This window comes from Alosa alosa, chromosome 4, assembly GCF_017589495.1.
Source record: "Alosa alosa isolate M-15738 ecotype Scorff River chromosome 4, AALO_Geno_1.1, whole genome shotgun sequence".
NCBI classification, from domain to species: Eukaryota; Metazoa; Chordata; class Actinopteri; order Clupeiformes; family Clupeidae; genus Alosa; species Alosa alosa.
The window spans coordinates 31,620,489-31,639,432 of record NC_063192.1 but is presented as its reverse complement, the minus strand read 5'-3'; the positions used below and the strand labels follow the sequence as shown (position 1 = coordinate 31,639,432).

The following is an 18,944-nucleotide window of genomic DNA, read 5'->3' as shown; positions in this document are numbered from 1 at the left end:
TTTAAGGTTTATACAGTAGTAGCCTACTTATAATCATGCTGGCCAAATAAAAGTAATTTAGCTTGTCCTGTGTATCAGAGCTTTTTGGTGTTTAAAGAATGGCCCCTAGGACAGAACCTCAACTGACATATTTATTGAAGAATTCAGAATGTATTTAAACCATTAAGTGGAAGGATTTACATAGTATCTGCAATTCTGTCTGCAAATCTGCAGTCAATTGGGAGCTCTACTAAAAAGGTGTCAATTTCCACACTGGATAGCTCTATCAGTCAGTTATTATACATTTTCAGTGGTATGGTATACATTAACCTGAGGAGTGCTGTTTGATAAGGCTATTTCCCAGGAGTCCACCCAGCCTACATTAACTTTAAATCCAATTGTAAATTTAAACCTGCCATGGTGCCAGGTTTCATTTTTTTTACCAAAGTGATTGAAAGATATCTAATTATGTCAAGTGTACTCAGCATAATGGCATGGCAGAAAGTCCATGGATCCATGTGAAAGCCATAAACATGAAAAAGAGAGTTGGAGTTTTTCTTTTCAGACAGATGTTGTACAAAAACACCTAAATATGTTACCCAGTATTAATCATTGTCTCCAGATGAATTAATGATGCCATTGTAGGTGAGTTTAATTCAGAAAAATATTTGGATGGCATTGTAGTGCCAGATGCTTTGTAGTGCATGTCCCATCTAAATGTTTTGGTAAGACTTTCTGTGAACCCAGTATTCATAAAGCATTATAAACACGTCCAAAAAGGGTTATAAACCATTCATAAAGTCTGAAAAAAAAAAATTATGTATTATTGGCATTCGTTTATAAGTTGTATCAATATTTCCCAAAATAAGTAGGTTAGCTGTTACCAATATTTCCATATAATCTGATTATAATGACTATTTCTTTCTCTGTCCATATCACTGACTTATTTTTCTCATACCTACGTTTTACATCTGTCCCATATAATTCAGTGGACATAGGCTAATTGAATTTACATCATCGTATTGTAACCAAGGGGAATCGTCATCATCTAGCCTTAGCAATCATCATCCTGTGTGTGTGTGTGTGTGTGTGTGAGAGAGAGAGAGAGAGAGACTTCAAACCACAATAATGGAGTCACTGAAGTCGATAGCTCGACAGAAGCCTTTATGCTAATGACACGCTCAAACACACATAGCCTACGACGGACAAGCATAAAACATCACAGGCTTCCCATTGACAAATTGGAAATATCTCAGGAAAGCCTTCCATGGATGCCTAAATTGCGGTTCAGATTGCTATTTGCGAATGGGGGACACAGCACCCAAATAGGGCAGCACAACGGCACGTCTCGGTATTCTTTTGGATGAAAGGTAAACACTACATTGACGAGCCTAATTAGAAAAAGGTGACGTGGAAAAGACATTTGTTCCTTTATTCGGTACCTGATGTTCGCTATCTTTGTAGACTAACATTTTGCAAAGCTATTCTTTTATATCATCTGTAGTGGCAAATTAGCGTGGGCTTTTACGCATCGACGTGAAATTAGGCTACTGTGCGACTACATTTTTCCCTTCGTAATTCAGCATAGCCTAGGTTTTAAATTATTGAAGCTATAGACCAATTCTTACACTATATGGATAATATATATAGTCTAGTAGTAGTAGTAGTAGTAGCAATAATAGTGGCAGCAACCTCCAACAATTTGCTATTAAATGCATTGATTTCTAAATCAGCACTTGAAGACCAAAAGCCATTGAAAGTACACAAGGGAGAACCTGTCAAGATAAGATAGGAAAACACGGGCGAGTCTGTGTAGGACTAATAAGAAAACGAAAAAATGCTGCCTTCGCAAGAAGCATCTAAGATATACCATGAGAATTATATGAGGAATTCCAGAACAATCGGGGTTTTATGGGCGATATTTACAATATGCCTCGCTATCATCAACGTGGTGGTCTTCGCTCAACCCTACTGGATTGGCGACAGCTTGAGCACGCCACAAGCAGGCCACTTCGGCTTATTTCATTACTGTATTGGGGCTGGCCCCCCGAGCAAGGAGATGACCTGTCAGGGTAGTATCTCGGACTTCAGCGCCATCCCCTCCAGCGCCTTCAAAGCGGCGTCCTTCTTCGTGCTGCTGTCCATGGTTCTCATCCTCAGCTGCATCGCCTGCATGGCGCTCTTCTTCTTCTGCAATATCGCCACTGTCTACAAGACGTGTGCTTGGATGCAGCTTCTCTGTGGTGAGTAAATGAAAAACATCGTGGCATTTCTTGTCTCTGTTGTTCACATTAATCGAAACAGACAATAAAGCAAGCATGCTGTGTTATATTGATTTCTTTTGGTGATGGACTATCGGTCAGGTGTATTCATTTATGCTTGTTGAAGCAGCAGCCAGCACATGCCATGTGTTTCATGTCAGTGCTAAACAACGACTTGGTACCCAGGGAAATGTGGTCAGCATTTGGTGAAAATGGTTGTGCATAGCTGCTGTCAGTGTGGAGTCATCAGTGAGTCTAGGGCATGCAATAAAATCTTTGAATTATCTAGCGGTATTGTCAGCTTCAACATAATATGATCAGATTGGACCTTGAAGAAATTATATGGTGCCATTTTTAAAGCATGTGTTTGATCTATTGCACCATCTTGCACAGAACTGCTGTGGATTAACATTCCATGCTTCACATTTAGAAGTATTTTTTTAGGAATGATGTAAGCTTGTGTACTGACAGGCATGCAAACAGAGATGTTGCAGTAAGTTAGTGTTGGTGCAGTTAGCACGCTCTGTGAGAATTTGGCTTTATCCCTACCTATGATGAAGGTGAAGGTGATAATAATGATGATGTTGACAATAATGATCAACAAATCAAATCAGAAGACTTTATAATCACCATCTTACTCACATCATCTGCACAAAATGAACTGCTGTCTGGCTTTCAAATATGGCCACTGAATGTAATCCAAGTAGGTGTCATGCTAAGCTTTAATATACAGTATGATATTACATACAATATGTGTTAATTATCCTTGTGTTATAATGTACTTTATGACATTGACAAATAGTGTACTACATTCTAGAGACCCTATGAGTCCGTTATAGCGCTATTTATTGTAACATGTAAAATACATGTAAAGCGACCTTGGGTTTGTGAAAGGCGCTATATAAAATAAACATATTAATATTATTAATATATATTATATTATAGGTTTCAACTACATGTTTTCAATTCTTCAGACCAACGGTAACATGAAAAAGAAGCATCCAACAGAAATAAATAATTTAGCCACACAGACAAGCCCGTTAAACAATATGTTGAGTGTCATCATGGATTTGACACAATGGTGAATAACATCCTGTTAACATATAAAAAGATCACACTGTTGAGGTTGCACACCTCTTGCTATTTGACCAGCAGGAATCACACGTTGAAAGCCAAGACCAAGGCCAAAGACCACCGAATCAAAATAAACAGAGATGAGCACATCCCAAAAAATATCCAAATGTGGCTTTCAGTCCAGTTCACTCTTGCCGTTAGTCTATTTCTGTTATTTATAATAGTATGAATAGAAAGAAAAACTTGTCAGTGGTGACAAGTTATGGTCCACAAACTGCACAGTATAGGTTTTCCTTTATGCTTTCCTAAGGGTAGCTTTGTCAGAAGACAGATGTAGTGAGTGCAGTTAATAGCACTAAGTTTCTATGGCCACTACAGCTGTCTATGCCGAAGGGGGATAGCCACAATATGAGTTAATTCTTCTTTTTTAGTGCAGTAATATCTAAAATAATGATATTGGCTGAACTAGATTTGAAACCCAAAGCTATTTTACTCATGCATGCATACACACGCTTAGAACTACAACTACATTCTATACATGCATTACCAGAGCTAGGGATAGTGCCATCATCATCCATTTTTTCAACTTCAACTCCAACTGCAATAGCATCTCTGATCAGTGTGCTGTGTGCACAACCCTTACCTTAACCCAACAGGAGGGAGGGCCGCACCTATAAAGGCAGTGCACCTTATAGGTGCAGTCAGCGATTGTACAACACGATTTCAAGCATTTTTGTCACATTTGTCATCTCCTCATGGCTAGCTCAGTAGGCAGCCCAGGCTCCAAAAAACTGGAAACAAACAAAGAAGGGGCAGCCTGTCCCCCAAACAAAAACGAAACCCTGTGTGAAATTTTCCTAGGAATGCCGAAGGGAAGGGTGAGCTACCTCTCTGGTGTGTTTCATATGGTCCTTGGTTAAAATATAATGTACATTGTTTTGGACAAAAGCGTCTGTTAATAAATTTAAATATAAACATAAACAAACAAACGTGACTTCTTGTGCCATCGCTGACTATACCTTTAGTGAAACTGACTTTGGCGCTCTGTCCAACTGGAGATGATGGTTTAATCAGCTGTCAGAGCCGTTGTCGTGGATGCTAAGCTACGCGAGAGTTAATTTTGTCACCTATTTTTTAATTTAGTCTTAGTCTTAGTCTTGTGTGAAATGTCCTTTTAGTCTTTGTCTTGCCAGGCACCAGTGGGACTGGGGCGAAGGGCAAAGAGGGCCAGATGCTCCTCTCCATATCCAAAGCGTTCTGTGCTGGCATAGTCCAATGGTCTTGCAGCCCCCCAACACACACACACACACACACACACACACACACAAACGCACACGCACACACACAAACGCACACGCATACGCATATGCACACACACACACACACAGCAAAAACTACATGCTTTGACAGTCAGGGAAAAGTACGCTTTTGCTCTACATTACAAATTCTCGGAAAGACCAGCACTCCCAGAGCTCACCCTAGCGTGCATTCTCTCAGGGGAATCCCTGCTGCTTTTGGAGCCCTTAGATTGACCTGAGAGAGGTAAGGCCAGAAAACTGTCAGCTTCAGTGAGCTTTGGATCCCAACCTGGATTTCTGCTAGGGATCACTGTACTGCAACATATGTGTAAAATGAATCCAGAGTAAGGAAGGCAAACAGCTTGGCGGTTGGAAAGGTTTTTATAGCAAATACTGTCTAAACATGCTGAACTTTCACAGCACAAACACTGTTAGGAAAAACTAATTTAAGATTATCCTTGTCCAAGTTAGAACGGTGTCTTAGTACTTGGACATGTCCTCATCAGATAGTTTTGTTCAAGACATTTTGGTGAGCTCTAAAGTAGACACTAGTCCTGAAGCGGCTCTAAAATTGTATTTAATTCTCTCTATTTGGAGTACTGAGCAGTATCCAGAGAATGGCTCTTGAGTGCCAGACATCATCACATCTGAGGCTAAGTATTAATTCACCTCCATTTGACTGTCTATAGTGTGTGGCTGAGTGCCAAGTATTGATTTTTGTTGCTTGACTGCTATCAAGGCCAATAGCATCATGCTTCATATCAGTTGTCAAATTTGCATGAGGGCACTGGGAGTTAAGATGCACGCAGATCACTACAGGTGTGACCACACACACAGATCATTACAGGTGTGATAATGTGTGAGAATGCTGAAGAAAACATTGTACAGTGTACTCACACATGGTGTACTATAACATGTGGTGCTGAAAAGCTGTGTACTCACAAATGCTGTACTATAACATGTGGTGCTGAAAAGCTGTGTACTCACACATGGTGTACTATAACATCTGGTGCTGAAAAGCTGTGTACTCACACATGGTGTACTATAACATGTGGTGCTGAAAAGCTGTGTACACAAATGGTGTACTATAACATGTGGTGCTGAAAAACTGTGTGCATTTTCTTTGTTTCTAGGCTAAGAGCTTTTATGCACTCTCCAGTATGCACTGTGCACTCTTCTTCGTCTGTGTGTGTGTGTGTGTGTGTGTGTGTGTGTGTGTGAGAGAGAGAGTATGCACTGTGCACTCTTCCATACCACAGCACTCACTTCACCCAAATGGAGGATTCAGCATAATATTTTACAGCAGAGTTTCAAGGAAGTGGGTCCATTAAACAGTTCATCATTTCATTGTATGCTCTGTGGATCACATCTAAATCATCTGTGCCTGATTCCATCTCATACATTCCCTCGAAAGAAAATTACAATCACCAAAAATGCTCTTGGATAAGTGTAAAAGGATATGTTTTAACATTACGGAGAGTGGGAAATGTAGTCCACTTTTCATGGCTCACTGGTCAACCCACTCACTACACTTTCTCCCATAACATAGCCATTTTATCATCTTCTGCTTGTGTCTGACCTTGTTCTTATAAAATATTGAACAGTTTTTCAATGGACACACTTGCTTGAAAGGAAGTCAGGGCAGAACCCACACACTTTTGCTTGAAAGGAAGTCAGGGCAGAACTCATACACGTTTGCTTGTTTGCCTTGACTCTGAGTTTTTGTTTTGTTGATCAAAGGAAATTCCTTGTGATTACAGGATTCACTTCCTGAATGTGTCAATAAACCGAACATCCCTAATTTTATTTCACTCTGACTTTTTTATTTCTGTTTTTATTTTGTAATAAAAAAATGTAAATTTATTTTGTAATATCAACTAGGTTTTGTAAGAATAGCAAGCTTGCTTTTTTATTTCCCGGATTTAGTTACACAAGAAGGAAAATGTTCATTGATGCCCTGTTATAAATAATAAAAAAGAGCACATTGTCCATGAAGTGGATCAATACCCCCTTTAGAGTCACAAATGAAAATGGAAAATACTTATAAATACACAAATAATCACCACCTCTGGTCAGGCCACATATGGACCCATGGAATGGAATGTCTTGTGGGTCATTTGTTGTCTGTACTGTAGATCAATTTGATTGTGTACTGTTCCCTCCCTGTCTACGATGCAGTGCTCAATGGCAAATGGGCTTATGCTGCGGTGGAGAGAATGTGCATGTTTATAGCATGCTTGTTTTATTTGAACATTCATTTCTAGGGTGGCAATTTTCTATAATCACTGTCGGGGGATGGGAGCAGGGTTATTGCCTGGCCTGAATAAATCTATTATTTTTTAATTAAATTAGTAAGATATATTGGTTGGATTGTCCACTAGTCATTACTTCATGTTAATTCCAGTTGTATACTATCAATACATGTCATAAAAAGGTCACAAATGCCTTTTTTGTCTGCATAGTGGTTGATATAAGCTTATCTTCATTGCTATCACAATGAATGAGTATGTTTGTTCATGCACATGTGTGTGCTTATGTGTGTGTGGGCGTTCATGCATGTGTATGTGTGCGCGTGTGCACGTGTACGTGTGTCAGTAATCTTCTGAAACGGGGTGCTGCAGTATGCTCCATCTAAAAATAGAAAGGAAGGGGGAGAGCTAATCTCCAAGGGAATCCCGAGTGGTTCCCTTTCTCTTTCCCAAGATTTCAGCCTGTGTCTTCTCCTAGAGACTGACATGTTTTAATTATCAAATGTAATAAATAATTCCAAGTCACTGGGGCCTGGCTAAATATAACACAGTGGCTGAATAATGCATCCGAGTGACCCACCTTTGCATCGTCTCCCCTGTGATTTTGGAAGTGAGAACATGGAAAGAATTAGATTTTGATATCCATATGTTCAGTGCAGATTGAATTGTTTGACGTATAAGATGCTGCTGAAATGCAGTGCTGTATTTGAGCTGTGAACTGTCACAGATCAGACTGTGACTATACTGTACATAGCAATAAAGGTTGATCTGGACTGAGAAATTGCTATTAGAAACACATGTTCTGGGGATGAAATAATATGTGCTTCCGCTTTTATTCCCCCCGAAACATGACAAATATAGTGTCAGTGGAGCAGAAAGCAGGTGTACAGAACCATATCCGTTTCCACTGATGTGTCAATGGGGTGAAAGGAGGAATATGTTGCCACTCCTGTCCTCAGTGAGGCCCCTGGCACTATGACAGGAGAGCACCAGGACCAGGCAAGTAGAGTATTAGATCATTCCTTACAAATCCACTTAATAAGGGGATTCCCATAGACAATGTGGACTATGTAATTCTGTATTATCGTTAATTAGGCTGTTTCAGGTATTGGAAGGGGTATTAACACAAATACGTTGGGAAATCACTAAAATGAACAGAGAGCTATCTTGCCACTCCCTCCCGTGCAATTGAAACTCTCCTGAAAGCGCATCTTGTCGGTGAATTCATTTAACAACATTTTCCAACCATTTACCGACGAGATGCGCATTCAGGAGAGTTTCAATTGCACGGGAGGGAGAGGCGTGATAGCTCTCTGTTTTGTTTGAACATCAACAGAAGTGACGTTACCCAACATCGCTTAGAGCACCTTTAAGATCAAATTAAATCTATTTGGTAATGTTTTTAGTATGAAGAGACTTACCTTACTGGAAAGATAATTTTGACTTAATTTAAAGCAACACAAAATAACTTTTTCTCTGTCGCATGCACGCTATTTGTTTATCCAGCACTGGCTTTGCAAATAACGATGTCCACAGACAAGGTAGAATATGTTGCATGCGTTTATGAAAGTACGATAAATTGCGACATCAGATGAAAGTCAAATTTGTAGTTTCTTATGTCTCATTCCATCGAACTACAGATCCGCTTCCCAATCTGGCAGACTTACACAGGACACATTATTTTACAAAAAACTCTTTGGTGTTGCTTTAAGAACACTTTTACTATTTTTACTTATTTTACTTATCAAGACAAATTTACTCAACACACTGGCAGACAAATTTGCTTAACGTGCTGGCAGACAAATTTGCTTGTTTTCAGGATAAGACTTCCAGTGTTTCCCATACATTGACTTATTTGTGGCAGCCCACCACAATATCAACATTGACCACCACACAATGATTTTCCTGGTTGTACTAAACTGTGTTTGAATCTGGTTGGAATCATAACCGTGCTGCACTAATTTGTTAAAAACTGTTGCATTCAAGTTAACCTTGAACCTACCACCACAAATAGAATTCAAATCTGTGGGAAACACTGACTTCTTTAAAAATAAAAATCAAACTCTTCTTAAATTAAGTCAAATGATTTTACAAGAAAGCGCTAGGTAAGTCTCTTTATACTGAAAATAATACCAACTAAATTTTTGATCTTGATATAAGATTAAAAAAGACTTGGTTGGTTAGATTTTATTAGATAAGCAGTTTTTGCAGTGTAGAAGAAACAGCACATCATGAAAGAACAACACAAAATTCAAAACAAACGTGTTTAATTTAAATTTTTGTTCCATATACAATTTTATTAGCTACATGATCACACAAAGCCAATACACATTAGCTGTAGAGGGGAAGGGAAGGACAGGGCAATATATAGAGAAGTCATCAATGGCTCACTAACAGTATCTACAGTATAAACAACTTCTGCTGAGAGAAAATGGCATAACTGAGATGCCAATGACCTTTTCATCCATATATCCACTTGCTAAAAAGGCTTTCTACCAGAGAAAAGCCACACGTCTCTTCTCGATCATCAGCTGCCCCATCAACTACTTCACTGTCTACAGATGAATTCACTGAAAAGTTGCTATGTGCCTAGTTCTCTAAGCCTTTAAAAAGGCATTACCTTGTGTACATACGGTAACATCATTGGATTCGTTCTCTCCTCTTAATGAGGAAGATGTTTCTATATGTCTTCAGCGAAGTCATCCAACAACATGCCCTCATGATCTCATTTCATCCACTCTACTGCAGTCCACACTGTTTCGCCAGTGGACACACACACTATTAACTCATTAACTCATTCATTAAGTTCCCTTTTTTCAAACAAGCAAGGGTTACACCTTTACTCAAGAAAAGTACACTCAATTTAGAACTTTACCTGTCTCCCTTCTTGAAAAAAGAAGTTCAATCAAGTTTCTGATTTCCCATTTCAGAACAACCTACTTAGGTGAACAGTCTGGTTTCAAGAAACTGGTAATTGTACCGAAATCATTGTTTTACGTGTATCTGTGACTGAAGCATTGAAAGTAGCTAAAGCCTCTGGTAAATCATCAGTTTTATCTGCACAGTGAATGCTTTACTTTATTTTCTGAGCTAAGCATATCTTGGAAAGCTCTTACCTTCCTCAAAGCATCCTACCACAAAGGGCATTCATTCAATGTGTCTTGGCAAAGGCAGGTATCAAAGTCTCACCAGCTCACCATGTACCAGGTGTACCTCAGGGATCAGTACTTGGACCACTTCTGTTTTCCATTTACACCACTTCCTTAGGTGAAATCCCACAAACTTGCCTATCACTGTTATGGGTATGATACTCAACTTTACCTGTCTTTCCCACCTCATGACTACTATTTCTGCCCGGTTTTCTGCATGCCTCATGGATATTTCAATCTGGGTGAAGGATCGATTCCTTAACCCTTTGGTGCCTGTACCGAACATTCTATTTCCTGTGCTTATACACAAAATATACATTTCTTGAATATATTATATTATTTTACTTAGAACTAGTTCTATAAAACGGTGTAATTTTGATACAGTAGAGTGCAGTCTCTAAAAATCATCTCCTAATTTATATCCAAAAATCTTAAAAAATCTCATTTAATTCACATAAAAACCCATTTCTGGCATATTTGTCTACAGAAGAGAGAAAAATGTAGAGTGTATGAAATACAGTGAATGTTGTGGGTGATTTAACAAAACCTTATTTGAACAAATATCCTTTTCAGAAGTTATGATACATTTAGTGATCAGAGTAAAAATGTGATTTAGAATGTTGTCAAAGCTCCTATTGAAACAAGTTCTTTTTTTTGTGGAAATACAAGCAATGTGCACTAGAGTACAAGTATCATAAAAAGTATAACTAATATATTCATAGAACTTGATTCTCTTCATGGATGCACTGATAGATATGCTATATTGTATGGATATGGATAGACATACAGTATATGCATGCCATTTTCTATAGTTTGTACTGCCAAGATGTTAAAAATGAAATGGATTGTTGAAGAAGTCAAAATTGAACAGATGTTAAAAAAAGAAAATAGCAGAAAGTGGGCCAGCACTTGTGCTGCTAGCCTCTTCAGCTCTGTTGTTTTTCTCTTGTTTCCACACAGACCTTCTCTTTCTCTTTCTCTAACCTTGTTCCTCTCCCAGTTGCCTTTGAAGTTCCCTTGCAAGTTCACAGATATCTGATGGGAGGGGTACAGAGGGAAATAAAAATGAAGGAGGAAAAAAGACAACAACTTCAAAGCGCTTGCCTCTCGCTCTGCTGAAGAGGATATTTTTGGAGCATCGATTTTCAACCTGCGGGCCAGCTATAGTGAGGGTGCATATGTGCAGATTTACAGCTGGGTAGCAGCTCTGTATGGGGAGCATCGCTTCACTCCACACTGCACTGTGCCCTGCATTTACCAAGGGAAACCCAGTAGGCCCGAATGAAAGGGGGTCTCCCATAAATGGCAAAAGAAGTGCTAATTCAAATCTAACAATTAAACAAATGCTGTTGTCAGGATAGGACTGGTGTCCCCCCTGTGAGGGAGTACAGCCTTCCCTTATGCTGCTTATGAGTAGCAAACACGTTAGCATCAAGGGAGTCGGTCATATGTATAATTAATTAGACTTGTTGGAGGATGGGTAAAATATGTAAAGAAGCCTCTATGGTCATGTCTCAAATCACATATTCACACCTAGCAGTGTCCTACTGGCTAGCGTGTAAACTGTCTGGTACTCAACTTCCATGTGTTTGTTGTTATTTATATTATACATCGTGTTACATGTGAGAACTTGCTCCTTTCTATCAGTTGAAATGCTGGTTTGAGTGATGAGCTGTGTTTTGTTCCTGAGAACCTTGTTGCTAGTGATTTGGTTGAGGTATGACATTTTCCCAAGTAGCCATGGCTCATCAGTCATGGAAAAACACATTTTAGTAAGTATCCTGTCTTCTTTATCTACAAATCCAGAGTTGAATAATATGGACAATGAATGGACAATGGATAATGAACCATCCATGACAACGAAAGAGGACTTGTACAGTTTGGATACCCTTTGCATGTCCTGTTTCACAAACTGGGGGCTATGATGCCCAATTTTGTTACTTAAAAGTGATGCCAAGGCCATGCAGCCAAATGACCACCCCCTCTGGCTGTCTGAAGGAGAGAAGGCATGTCCTTGACTCCCAAGGTGGCAGGTGTGGATCCAAAATGTTGAATGTACTTTGGATGATATACTGTAGGTAGCTTCCAGCTAATTTTAAACATAACTAAGTAAGTAAGGAGAGAACAAAAACAGCCACAACCTTGATCTTCCATTGCTACAAACATGCTGACAGATGAGTGCACGATGTAGAGAACTTGTCTCTCTCAGCAATAACCCCACTGTCATCAGGGGTCCTCTTGCACCACTTAATTAGCCCAGGATCAGCAGAGACGACTTAGTAAACTCAGCAGTGTGTGTGCGTGCGTGCGTGTGTGCGTGCGTGCGGCGCGTGTGTGTGTGTGTGTGTTGCAAGGGGTGTGGTGTCAGCAGGTGAGGCAGAGCATTCACATTTTTCTTCATACAAAAGCGTTGACACCTATAAACACATGGGGATGAATCTATGAATACATTATGTAAACGTTCTTATGAATGTTTGAAGGGAATCCTTCTTAGGGTAGATCCTGCAATATAGTGAGCCATGTGATAGGGGCCTATCATATCAGGAATTCATCTGATTCTTCATTTAAAATAAATTGAAGTTTTCAACCACCATACTGTCACTGTGCTGCCACAATCAGCTATCCTTTGACCATGCATATGTTGTCTTTATATGTCTGTTAAGGGGTATGGATTTAAAATATGTGGATTTGTGGATATTAATGTAACCAACATAGCATGATAACCACAAAGCACAACACATGTACTTGGAAAATAGGGGTATACTTAACAAATCTAGACAGAGAAACAGTATTTTGCATAAAAAAGTCAACATCTCCACTCTGGGCCCATGGATCTCACAGCAGAGCAAAAGCAGCAGGGACTCTGAGCTTCCCTGGCACTAGGCCCCCAAATAATAATGGGATATATTCTGAGCTATAAACAACGGAGACGTCTGAGGGAGCTTTCATTGTAATAATCCGGCTAACTCTTGTAAATAAGATAACAAGACAAGCTCACAAGGGTCACTGTGACATTGTCAAATAGTAATTATGTGTGATGGTATGGTTCTGTCATCTTGTAAAATTCTTTAGTGGACAATCAATCAAGTTTATGATGATTAGTATTAGCCATTATACACAGTCTGAGGACCTCTGTATTTCATTGTGGGTTTATGATTCATAAAGATGAGGAATGATTATGGTCACTTTTGCTTCCAGCTCCAGGCCACTGATTGTCTGTCATCTCCTCTTCTTCTCTCCTAGCTGTGTGCTTGGTGTTTGGCTGCATCATATTCCCTGATGGCTGGGACGCTGAGGTGGTGAGAGACTTGTGCGGGGAGGAGACAGGGAAGTACACCCTGGGAAGGTGTTCCGTGCGCTGGGCCTACATCCTGGCTATCATTGGCATTCTGGATGCTCTCATCCTCTCTTTCCTGGCCTTTGTGTTGGGAAACCGACAGAGTGACTTCTTCTTCGAGGAAGTCAGAACTGAAAACAAAGGTAAACAGCAGTATTTATGGGTTTCATCAGGTCCCTTTCCACAGGTGTATAAAATCAAGCATCTTGATTATCAATGCAGACTGCATGGTGCTTGATTAATACACCTGTGGAAAGGGACCTGAAGAAACCCATGAATACTGTCAGAGTGTGGCATAGAAAATGACATCCATGTGCAGGGTGAATTCTTACAGCTACAATTGCACCAGCTAAATGGCAAGAGTCAGGTTTTATGAAAAGCTTATGTATTTAGCATACTTCATGTCCTGTATCTCCTTTGCTAAATATAGTCAAATGCTAGACAGGTTGCAAGATGTGGCTATAAATAGTGTTTACAGACATAATGCAATTCAAAGGGATATACGTAGATGACCTTATTCTATAAGAGTAGACTTACACATGTTACACAGCATATTATGTTAGTCATTTAGAGTATATAAGATGATGATACACCATAAGAGAAATATAAAACACGATTTCTAACAACAATAGGTATATACTGCAGAAAACGGCATGTTTGTATAGGCTTCATGTTGTTTTACTCTGAGCTCACACTGACAGAATCTTTTCTTCCTCTGGTCTTTTCTCCAAATGTTGGGGAAAATGTGAATGTAACGTGTTTTGAGCATCACTAAACCCAGAGTACAGGTTGTGGTGGCTGTAGAATGGAGCAAAAATATATTAATAAATTAACATCACGACTCGACTATAATGAGACGGTTTCCATGGTTACCCACCATGGGGATAAGTTTTTTTTCCCTCACTCTAGTCAGCCCCCTTATTTGAGTTTCTTGCTGAATCTATGACCAGCATTTTGTTACAGACAATTCAGAGCCTTGCCCTAGTTGAATAAGCAATGTGACTTTTAAAACATGATCATTTGCATTTATATTTTGAATAATTATCATTTTAATACACTAATGTGCAAACACTCCTCAGCAAGCAAAGCAGATGTGTGTATTCACTGCTGACACATACACAATTGTTACATAAATGTTCCATTCTCTTTTTACAGACATGGCTGTGTCTAGGGTAAGTTTGTTGTCACCGCATGCACAGCTCATTAATGTTGATATTTGTGCTGTTTGACACACCCTAGTTTAACACGCATGAGTCATCAGATAAAATGTTATCAAATGAATGAGGCAAAATGAATACTTCATGTTTAACTGAAACTGTGCAGGTAATATTTCTCTATGTTCCTTAAGGTGACACTTTTTCATGTTTATTTCTTTGTGCTATATAGAACATGGCTATCCTTCACATTATAGTATACTGTCTTCCTTAATACATAGCACTTTCCTCAAATTAGCCTATGGGTACAAACTCATCTCATAGAATTGAATCTGAAAATTGCCTGTATCTGCACCATAGTGCCCATGTAGACAAATAGATATTTCTGTCATGCTGTTGAATTTGGTTGCTATCTTGTCAGTCTGATGTCCTCTTTGTGTCTGCAGATTGAGGTACAGGACAGAAGAAATCCTCGGTTTACTGGGCCGAGATACTGAAGGGTTCCCCAGAGGCAACACTTCCATGTCCTCCTACGGTTCCACCTAAAATCCAGCCTGTGGTTTAATGAGGAGGCTATATGTACCACAATCTGTTTGTACATTGAATTTGCTATATTTTTTAAAGGATGTCAGTCTTGCGCATTGTAAATGTCATCAATTTTGAAACTGATTGGATAACTGTATGTACTGTATATATTTATGGAGTATGACAACTCACTGAAGCTTTGTAAACTCAAGACCTCTGGGAAAGTCTCCTCATCCCTAGTTAATGTTTCCATGCTTCCAAACTGTGACAAGCACTGATGCATTCTAACTTCTCTCAAGTTCTCAACACATGTTTATGTTGTGCATATTGGACAGAAACATTTTCTACATGTAGACTACTTTTTGTATCTCTTTTGAAATGTCAGATTCCACCATTGGATGAGATTTTGAGGAACTTTTGACAAGAACTGTCCTTTTCATTGAGTGTTGTTAAACTGCTCATTGGCTTTCAGCTGTGTGTTGGGGAGTAGTTGACATTGCATGTGCTGTATTATTCATAATATAGCCTAACTTCAGGCCATTTGGTGTCAGGCTAAGTTTAGTTTCAATGTCACTTTTTGCCAGATGTTCTCCAAATGAAAGTCACAAGTATATTTCAAAGCAGTAGTCAAATGACTAGTAATTATTTGGTCTTACCAGAGAGTTCAACTCACTATACTGTACCTTGAAGGAGCTATTGTCTTGAGCTAAGGAAAGTGTCTGAGTTACATCAGGTGAAGCAGTGACTGCATTTAATTCAGTGAAGTCAGTCACACAGGGCCAAATGTGATTTTGGCACTTTGTAATGAGGGTACACAGTCTGTGGAAACTGTGCTATGAGGATCAATTGGGAAAACGCTGACTTTCCACCTGAAACCTGATCATGCCTATCACCTTTGCTGCTTTCATCTACACCATTTCTTCTAACTCCACTTTTACAAGGTGTCAGATTTGATTTGGATGCTCAACACTCTTATTGATTTCTACATGTAAACCTAATTGCTACATTGTTGTCTGCAGCTGTATATTCTAATATGTGTCTAGTATATCTCTGTTGATATTCAGACATACTGTATATTGTAATATACATCCGAATATCACATATTCGGTGTGGCTCCACATTACAAATAGTAAGTATATCTGTCCAGAATATCTGGTGGAAGTCACAGTTTTGTCATCATCATTACACAGAGCTCATCAAGTAGAACAGTTCAGTGTTCTGTTACACCCAAGAGCAGTCGGACTCTCTCCGATTAGATAGCCTCTGTAACGTGACTAATGAGAAGTCGCAGTAGAGGTCATCCAACGTGAGTAGAGGTCATCCAAAACCTAGCATCTAACTAACAGTAGTTACAGCAAGCATACAGAGATTCAAACACAAACCTAATTGTGTAACGTTATGGCTCTGTCCAATTTAGATTCAAACACTAACCTAATTGTGTATGGCTCTGTCCAATTTTATATTAGCCAGATGAGGTGATCTGCTGTGTTGCTGATATGGTGATGTGGTCTGAAACGAGGCACGCCCTTTATGCTGCATTTTAACTCAGGCTTTGGGGACTGACCTTTGTAGCATTCATCTGAGGGTCCAGGGCAACTGGGCCCTCGCTGAATGACCTTTGAGGTAGCTGTGACCTTCTGTCCCAGAGACCCACTCACACTGTGCTTGGTTGATGCACTGTGGGCCTCGTCCTCCATCTCAGGCTGGTGATGTCTCATCTAGATTGCGGAAACAATATCACAAAAGTGTGAGGTTTATTTAGGTCTTCTGTCTTGTTAGGAGTTATTATGTACGGTTAGCATCAGAGTGTGTTCAAAATCAGCCCTCTGATTCCCCATTGGCTTTGGAAGGAATCTTTTAAACATTCTATTTAAGTATTTCCCTTATTATTTGATTTTATATTCATAATATGTAGTGTATGTTTAAAGAAAATGGTCACCATACACCATTCGCCATACCTTATATATGTGTGTTACCATTAGCATTCATTTTGTTGGTGTATGATTGTATTGTGATGAATTAAAGTTTACAAACAAGTAGAATTAGAGGATTTTTTAGAAGTATTGGTTTGGTTCAAAATAGTTTGGATGTTGTGATGAATATCACTCTCTTACCAAACAGGATGGTTTTACAAAATTAATTACTGTATACACACACTCAAAGTGCCCGGTGTTACTCAACGGATGAGGTACCAAGATGATGACACCCTCCAATTTAGCCAAATATGTTATATATCAGTATGGCCGTTTTTTGAAAAGGAACACTGAAGGGAAATAAAGCTTGTTTTGTTTATGAAATTTGAGCAGTTCTTTATGGTTATGGTGTAGATTTTGTATCAAAATAGATTTAGCATATGAGTATATTACAGGATGAAGTGCTGCACAAATCTGCGAAATGTATCCCAGTTTGATCTAAGAGGATATCACTCTCAACCTTTTAACCTTTTTTCCCCCACAGTTTCCAGTTTATGCTATTCAGTGTGTATTACAGTATATGATTGTTTTTACTCACCTCTGCAGATGTTTTATTATTATTATTATTATTATTATTATTATTATTATTATTATTATTATTATTTCTAAGAGAGCTAAGCAGGTTAAGCAGCACAACACAGCACAACAAAACCAAAACCTGTGGTTCAAATTTGACAGATAAAACCATTTCATCCATTAAAATGGTTATATTTACACATAAACATTAGGCTTGTCATGTAAGACAGGGACCAATTGTTTTAGCTTACTTAATAAATTTAACACAACTCTATGAACTCAGTCAATTGTTGTACTGTTCATCTACTTAAGCACTCGAACATGTCATTTCCTTTCCCATAATGCCTTTGGAAGAATGTATTGATATTTTTTCTGTTTTTTGAATTGGTTGAAGTAAAATCATATCTAAACCTGGCACTTTTCTCTAGTACATTTATAATTCTTATGTGGGTGATAACTGTGTGTAAAATATGTACTGTAAATTGAAAATGAAATGTTTTGAAAACAACAAAGGGCCAGGTGCAGTGGATATATGAACCCATTCCCTGGAAGCCTCGCTGTAATTGGTGCCTCAGGGACTATAGCAGGGGTGAGAGGGAGTCACCTGAAGGCCATGTTGCTGTTTGCAACACAGCTTTAACGAGTGCCACTATTCCCAGCTGTGTGTGGCATCTGAATGGATGAAGACTTTTTTTTCTGTGGTGGTGGTAGTGGGCACAAAAGCATGACAAAGAGGATTCTGGGAAATGCAGTGAAAGACAGAAGGCTTTCTGAGCCCTTTTGCCACCATCTATGGCATATTTCCATCAGAGACATTGGTTCAATTTTAACATTTAGATATGAACATGGAAAGGATTCAATTCTGGAAGAAATAAATTGAGCATACCCAAATTTGATGCCATATTTTGGACATTTATGGAAAAGCTGTGTAGTCAGACCTGTGTCGTCAGCGAAAATGCCTGTAAATCTTACCTGATAGGATGCAACTGTAAACAATACACAATGGGTTAGTGCAGCATATTCCACCTGGGTAACTCTTTTTTATGTATACTTTTCTGTGGATTCTGCCCTTTTTGCCTATAGTTCTTGGTATTTCTAATGGATCAATGTTATTGATGTCTACAATTTTGACATGAAAATTGTGATAGTCAGATATGTAAAATCAGTATTACTGACAAGGACATATTTTCTATATAGAATTATTTTTAAAAAATCTTATGAATTGAGCATTCAGTAATGAAAATTATTGTTATAATAATGTTTTATGATACATTGATGATGTCCAACAGCACATTCATTAAACGGGCAAAAATGGCACAAACATGCACTGATGAAATAAAGCATACTGAATTACTTGTGCTTGTTTAGGTGTATTCTGATATACAGTATGGTTCAGTTTTCACAATGCAAATATCTGACTTTTTCAGTG

At 38.8% G+C, this 18,944-nt stretch overlaps 1 protein-coding gene across 1 annotated transcript; it reads left to right on the top strand.

Moving 5' to 3' along the window:
- The first annotated feature begins 1,055 nt into the window (after positions 1–1,055).
- Positions 1,056–18,868, top strand: LOC125294016 (LHFPL tetraspan subfamily member 4 protein-like). The gene is made up of 4 exons (XM_048242323.1): positions 1,056–2,222; positions 13,254–13,490; positions 14,503–14,519; positions 14,948–18,868. Exons 1-4 carry the CDS (start codon positions 1,817–1,819, stop codon positions 14,996–14,998), a joined length of 711 nt encoding a protein of 236 aa, XP_048098280.1. The 5' UTR covers positions 1,056–1,816; the 3' UTR covers positions 14,999–18,868.
- Positions 18,869–18,944: the final 76 nt, after the last annotated feature.

Bases quoted from the DNA above. Each gene is read 5' to 3' on its own strand.
- LOC125294016 (XM_048242323.1), top strand. From the start codon at position 1,817: ATGCTGCCTTCGCAAGAAGCATCTAAGATATACCATGAGAATTATATG. The intron at 2,223-13,253 runs GTGAGTAAATGA...CTTCTCTCCTAG, and splicing joins TTGGATGCAGCTTCTCTGTG to CTGTGTGCTTGGTGTTTGGC.